Source organism: Danio rerio, chromosome 3 (genome assembly GCF_052040795.2).
Source record: "Danio rerio strain M-AB ecotype USA chromosome 3, GRCz13ab, whole genome shotgun sequence".
In the NCBI taxonomy this organism is placed as follows: domain Eukaryota; kingdom Metazoa; phylum Chordata; class Actinopteri; order Cypriniformes; family Danionidae; genus Danio; species Danio rerio.
This window is the reverse complement of record NC_141023.1, coordinates 62,751,523-62,758,977: the sequence shown is the minus strand read 5'-3', so window position 1 is coordinate 62,758,977 and position 7,455 is coordinate 62,751,523. Positions and strand designations below refer to the sequence as shown.

General features: G+C 37.4%; 1 protein-coding gene across 1 annotated transcript; it reads right to left on the bottom strand.

The window, feature by feature from the left end:
- Positions 1-1,418: 1,418 nt before the first annotated feature.
- On the bottom strand, positions 1,419-5,507 carry cenpx (centromere protein X). The gene is made up of 5 exons (NM_001303055.1): positions 5,379-5,507; positions 5,172-5,223; positions 3,826-3,879; positions 3,641-3,729; positions 1,419-1,592 (listed from the first exon to the last, which is right to left on the bottom strand). The coding sequence occupies exons 1-5, from the start codon at positions 5,412-5,414 to the stop codon at positions 1,578-1,580; spliced, it is 246 nt and encodes an 81-aa protein (NP_001289984.1). The 5' UTR covers positions 5,415-5,507; the 3' UTR covers positions 1,419-1,577.
- Between the last annotated feature and the right edge of the window lie 1,948 nt (positions 5,508-7,455).

Here is a 7,455-nt window from a genome sequence, read left to right as displayed (position 1 = left end):
GAAAATGAAAAATCCTTCTGCATATCATCAATCCATCATATGTCAAGTTGGGATTTTAATTAACCCTAAAGCACAGTTCAGAACATGTGATTTGTTTAGTTCTTGATAAGTTGAACACTAATCTAATAATAAGAATATATTTTATTTAGATGCTTTTCAAGACCTTTGACTGTAATTCTGGTTGTGTAAATGCTGTTTATATATTTAATACAATAAGACCGTGTTTGTTTTTGATTTGATTATGGACTTTAGATAATTTAATACTGTTAAAACACGACTCATTCATTTTCTTTTCGGCTTAGTCCTTTTATTAATTAGGGGGTTCCACAGCGGAATGAACCGCCAACTTATCCAGCATGTTTTTCGCAGCAGGTGCCTTTCCAGCTGCAACCCATCACTGGGAAACATTCTTATTCACACAAACACGCACTATGGCCACTTGTCTTTGAATGAAACCCACACAAACGCGGGGAGAACATGCAAACTCCACACAGAAATGCCAACTGACCAAGCTGAGGCTCGAATCAGCAACCATCTTGCTGTGAGGCGATAGCGCTTCCCACTGCGCCACCTTAAAATCCAACTGAAAACCATAAAGCATTTCATGTTTATATTGATGTTGTTTTCATCTGTGCTTTAATACATTTTATTTTGTATAAAAATGTATACTTTATGCAGATCCACTCCACTACAAATGATTCCATCCGATTAGGAATTCTTACCGCATAGGGAATAGAAATAATCTTGTGAAATCATATTTATGTTGTAATATTGATCACAGAAAACTAAATATTGCAATATCAGTTTTTCCAATATCGTGCAGCCTTAGTTCCCGCTCTTAAGCCAAATCCCTGACCTCCAATGAATTTCCAAGATGCAGATTTCCCTCAAAGTGTTTGGCCACACTGTAAACAGTTTTCCATATTGTGTGTTTCATGTATTGTTTTCCATTTATGCATGGTTTTGTGTGTAATGTGTAATTTTACACAAGAAATGCCATAAATATTACAAATTTTGAGGAATTCACCCTCCAAAATCATCATTTTATGCAGCAAAAATTGTGAATTTTTATGCAAAATCTAAAAGGATCTGGTCAAGCACTGAGCAGACAAAAAAGATCCGCAGACAGTATTTTAACAGGTACAGCCTGATGACTGCATGTGATTGTTGATTGCCAAGCGTGAAAAATAATAAAATGGCTGTGAAACATAGACTAACCACAACAGGCAAAACAACATGATAAAAAACACAGGAAAAGCACAATCTAAAAGAACAAACCAAAATTTCTGGATGTTCCATGACTTGGACAAAACAGATATTAAACTCCCTGATTTTCAGTGTCTGTAATATACTTTTTTATAACCCCATGAGCATGGAAACCCTGTATATGAAGATAGGGAGAATCATAAGTCAGATGCTTCTAATAATAATATTTTTTTTTTATTAGTCATATATTTAACACATGCACACCATTAAAGACACTGATACGATTGCTACATTTCCAAAAGAAGAGAAGACAAGGATGTTCAGTTGAAGAGAGCTGGTTTGTGTCTCCATCTGCTGGCTCCTCTGCTTAACTAAAAGTCAAGAAGCTGTAAAATATCACACACAAAAGATAATATAAGATGATGATTGTTTTACTATTGGGAAAAACACACATACACACACACACAAAATTTTTAAACAATTTTTACAATGTAGATTAACATACATGAAGATCTAGTAAACCAAAACTGCTTCAGGCTAGTTCACTTCAGTATAATGTGAATGACGATGTAGCCCAGATTAGCTCTGTGGCTGACTGACAGCTAATATTTTAAGATTTATTATATTTTATCACTATTTATGGATACGATTGTCACCCATAAAGAGATATACGCAAAATGTCAAAACATTGACCTGACGTTGGGTCAAATATGGACAAACCCAATCACTGAGTTTAAAAATTTAAATAGAGTCCCACATTGCGACGTAGGTTATTGCATCATTCATTCATTAATTTTCTTGTTGGCTTAGTCCCTTTATTAATTCCGGGTCGCCACAGCAGAATGAACCGCCAACTTATTCAGCAAGTTTTTACGCAGCAGATTCCCTTCCAGCTGCAACCCATCTCTGGGAAACATCCACACACACACTCATAGACTACAGACAATTTAGCTTACCTGATTCACCTGTACCGCGTGTCTTTGGACTGTGGGGGAAACCCACGTGAACGCAGGGAGAACATGCAAACTCCACAATTTTTGTATCAATTATGAGGAAAAAAAAGACAGCAACAAACACACCACATGATTAGCTATTCTGTGGCATTGAAAATGAACTTCCCCATAGCCGCATTTCGCTGCATTATACTTCTGCGTCAAGCGCACGTGTAGGCTCCGATGCAGCCTTCGTGTGGTCACATAAGCCCCTTTCACACAGTGATACCGGTAAATATCTGGAAAATTTCCAGCACGACTTTACCGGTATATTCAAAAAAGCGCTGTTCACACAGGCGAGGACGTTACGGAAATTTTCCGGAAAAGAGCATTCACACATCCATTCCAAAATACCGGCAAATTCTGACATCATTTACCACAAATGAGCTTTAAACGGCTGCGCTTGTATTTGTAAACATTTGACTAAATTACAAACTCTGTGGATGATCAATATTGTGAACAACTTTCGCAGGATCACTTTCGCATTTCGAGATGCAGGTGCTCACAGGCTGTTTCACGGGCACACGCAAAGCTTGAAGGTAAACAAACAACGGCTTATCATAAGCATCTCATCGATGATTATTTACACAGTTGGCATTAAGAAGAACATATAAACATTATCTGACTAACTTCTAGCAGCTAAATGTGTCTGGAAAAATATTCAAAGGCTTTTATTCTCACAAACCGCGCGGACGTAAATGCGTCTGACTGTTGTGTTTGGCTAAAGCAGACGTCTCACGTCAGCACGTTCTAGACGTGCACGCACTTATTACGGCAATCTTCCTTCTGCATTCACACAGCACAGCATTCCGGCAAATTGTCGGTAATGTTACAACTTCTCTTTCCGGAAAATAGCCAGAACGAAATTACCGGTATTTTCAAAAAGGACCTGTTCACACATACAACCTTTCCGGAAAATTGCCGGCAATTTTCCAGAAAGGTCTGTATGTGTGAAAGGGGCTATAGTCCTCACTGTGGCTGACGCCAACTTGACACACACCTCTCAAAAAATGTAACTACATATCGCAACAACACGTAGCGCAAGCTCTGTGATTGCGTCTGTTTCGCTACATGTGAAGAGCGTCACATCACCTTTTCGCATTCGTCGCAAATTTTGTGACATCACCCGGATGGAGGAGCTTGGCCGGACACGCCCTAGACCGAACCAATCACGTGGATCGAGCACGCCGTTGTTAATATTAGGAGGAAAATAAATATATGTATGCTGTTTTGGAGCTTGAACAAACTTTAAGACCTCGTAAAAACGCAATTAAGACCTTTTAATAACATTTAAGGGCCTTAATTTTCTCATAATTGATTTATCAACTTTTAATACTTTTCAAGACCCCGCAGACACCCTGATGTTATTGTAAACTCACAACAAAGATGTTAAAAAGAATGACAGACAACCTTAAACTCAAGCAGAAACAGATGAAGCTCACCAACTGCGGCAGGATCTTTTCAAAGTGCTCAATAGTAACTGTGTCACAGTCCTCGCTGCTGGCCTGTTTGATCGCTCGCCGTGTCGCTTCTGTACAAAACAATCATCATCATATCAATGAGAGAAACATTACACTGCACTGTACTATAATGCACACAGAGCCAGTCCAGGTGAAGCTCATCTTACCTTCAACAAACACTTTCAACATCTCCGCCACGAGGACGACAGCATCACTACTGACTGTGGAAGAAAAAGGTTACAGCTGAATGTGGAGATCCTGCAGACCATCATCTGGCAGAGGATGAAGGAGCCAGCACACTTTAAGTTAGGGATAAAAACATCCAGCAGGTTGTTATCGCAGAATAAAGCTTGGCAGGTTTATCGGCAGTCCGTCGTGAAGCGGAGCACTGTTATATTAGACTGAAGAGCTTTATTCCGTGAAATAAAAAACGTCCTGTATGTACTTTATACTGCTTATTACATGGCTACTTGCCACAAAACAAAAACTAGACACAAAATATTGTTCTGAGTCATAATAGTTTATTACTTATTTAAATACAAAGCTGACAGAAATAAAAACAGCTGATGACTAAATTTATTATTTAGTCACAAGATGGTGCCAAAAACACAAAGCTGACAGAAACAAAATTGGCTGAATAAAGCTTATACTAGCCTATGCATTATTCATTCACATGATGGTGTCAAACAGACAAAAACAGATACTTAGTAAGTGTATAGATTTAAACACATTTACTGACGTGAAGGTGATTGAAATTTCCTGGATGAGCCTGTGTTATACAGTAATTGTTATCTCGCAATAACATAGCTTGGAATGTTGCGACTGACCAATCAGAATCAAGTTGTCCAGATAGACATGTAATTGTTATAACTTTGAAAACAACTTTTTTTGTCAAACCTACTGCAAACTTTTACGAGCGATAATATCATTAAATGTGGAGGGGGGCCTTACAATATTTTTTTAGAGGGAAAAGGGGGTCTTAAGTTTAAAAAAAAGTTGGGAACCACAGAGGAAAAGTTGGTTTTATATTCGCACATTCGTTCATTTAGAAGTCTCTATATCGTTTACCATGTTACTTTGAATATTTGAACGGAATTAGGATGCAAGTGTGACTTAAAAACAACATTAACACTATCTAATTCACTGTGAACAATGCTGTACTTTGATTATCATTTGCTGCTAATATGATTTCCCTATTTATAATTTGCAAATAATACTTTTCTGAAATGATATTCAGCAGAAAGTCTGAATATCCGAATATAAAACCAACTTTACCTCTGTTGCTCTAACGTTAGGCCAGTAGCCTAAATGATAGACATTTTTTAAAACTTATATTACAACAGCTTTTAAAGACACTAAAATCAATATAACGCTGACTAAAATAATAATAACAACAACAACAGTTTGTCATAGAAAGATAATTCAAAATGTCAAAAATGGGGTTTCATGCATCAAAACAATAACAATCGTGCGTGCGCGTGTGTGTGTGTGTTTGTTTATCTCCTGAACTCACCTCTGGTTTTGTCCTCTCTGAAAGAGCGACTCAACAGCTTAGCAACAGTTTCCTGAAAAACAAAAACAGACGAATGTTAGACGTTACAAACAGGAACGAAAGCATACGAAATACGTCAATGACCCTAGAATATTAAACTTGCTATCGTTTAATGAACTGTTTGTTAAAGACGAGAAGACATTAACAAAGAAATGTGTTGAATTAAACCTTTTTAAACGCCACTTCATTTCCCGCGGTCGCCATTCTGTCAGGTTGTCGTCATGAAGGCTCCTGTGAGTCACTGGCTGTCCGCTTCTTCGTGTGCTGAATGGCACTTCGGACAGGACGCTGCTTCTCTCTAGCGCATCATAACAGAACTGCACATCTGCCAAATTGGGTTTCATGTTTATTGTTTTAAATTCTGTATTATATATTTTTATATTCTATATTCTGACAATGATAGAACTGTGCTAGGAGGATGAAACATCATAAGCATATAAACTATAGAGTATAACCATATAAAAGGCAGATTAAGAGAGCTTAAGTTTTTCTCTCATTATTTCTCTCATTGTGTTTGTGCGTCTGTGTGTGTGTGTTCAGGTGAAATATCACCTTGGTTTCAATTGTTAAAGCATACTTGTTTAATCTAATAGATTTTCTCGTTGTGAATTTTTTGTCATTTCTACACTTTAGCCTACCAATTTTTCTGACAAACAATACTATTTAAAAAAAATCCTCCTTAAAGTAATAAACTAATAATGATGTTCAACACAAGACAAACCACTACAAAGACAACACAAAATACACACAAATTACAACAAAACAAATAAAACAGAACACAAAAAACAAGACGGCAAACGCAAGACAAAACACAACAAAACAACACAAAACACACCACAACATTCATTTATTTATTTTATTTTCGGCTTAGTCCCCTTATTAATCAGGGGTCACCACAGCGGAATAAACCACCAACTATTCCAGTATATGTTTTACTGAGCGGATGGCCTTCCAGCTGCAAACCAGTACTGGGAAACACTCATGCACTCTCACATACACACACACTCATACACACCAAATTCGTTTATTCAGTTCACCTATAGCACATGTCTTTGGACTGTGGGGAAAACCAGAGCACCTGGAGTAAACCCACGCAAAACACGGGGAGAACATGCAAACTCCACACTAGAATTGCCAACTGGCCCAGCCGGGACACGAATCTGCAACTTCTTTGAGGTGACAGTGCTAACCACTGAGCCACTGTGCCGCTCTTAATTCTAATTATATATTAGTTAGTAAAGAATAAAAGCTAGGATGTTCTGGGAAAGAAAATTTCTGGCTCCCAGAATGTTCTGCTGGTCAATAATCAAAGTTCTAATACCATAAATAGAAAGTTCCTTTCAGCTAAGTAGGTATGAAAAAGTTGATTGTTCATTCCGCTGTGGTGACCCCTGATTAATAAAGGGACTAAGCCGAAAGGAAAACAAATGAATGAAATTACTTTTAACTGAGCTTCCATGTTTGTTTGTTTGTTTGTTTGTTTGTTCCCCTGGGAATTCCACCACCCACAATCTATCTTTTTCGTTTATTATGCTCACGTTGTTATCCGCTAGACTTTGAGAGTAAGAATAATAACTTTAGGCTTTGATGCTAATTGTGTCAATTTGATGACTGTCACTTTAAATTCAAATAAGATTGTGCCCCCAGTCCTCTTTCTAAAGTAGGCAGAGCTACAAATGCCATAGTGGCAGCTTCAAAACTCTATTGTCTGCTTCTCACTCAGGGCTGTTTATGCTAATGAGGGAGAGATTGTCACTAATGGGTGGAGATTTCACCCTTTTATAACATGTACAAAGGGAGAATGACAATCCAAGTGCTTTTATCAAGTGTGATTATAAAAAAATAGAATTAATTACTTTTTAGCATTAAAGATTGGCTTTAATAACACACAACAGTGAACTGCTCTCAGAGAACTTTCTCAGAATAAACAAACAAAAAGCGCTCTGGGGTAAGCTCAAATGTATGGTCGGTGCTCTTTGGGTAAGGGATTCATCAAAACAGCAACAAGAATCAGTCCAAGGCACTCGAGTAAAGTGAAAAATTTAAAAAGCCTTTATTCACATAAAGGGACTAGGCCGACAAGAAAATGAATGAATGAATGAGTTTTTCTATAGAGGCTTTACATATTATCATTATACATTGATGTATGTGTTTGTATATAGATGTATTTTCCATTTTTTTCTCTCTTTTCCCATATATGCAAGTGGGTGTTTGTGTATCTATGCCGAATTTATGATGAGAGTAG

Excerpts from the sequence above, each read along its gene's own strand:
- cenpx (NM_001303055.1), bottom strand. The coding sequence starts at position 5,414 with ATGGCGACCGCGGGAAATGAAGTGGCGTTTAAAAAG. Across the intron at positions 5,224-5,378 it reads ATGAAGTGGCGTTTAAAAAG|GAAACTGTTGCTAAGCTGTT; the intron begins GTTTAATTCAAC and ends TTTGTTTTTCAG. Across the intron at positions 3,730-3,825 it reads GTTGAAAGTGTTTGTTGAAG|AAGCGACACGGCGAGCGATC; the intron begins GTAAGATGAGCT and ends TGTTTTGTACAG.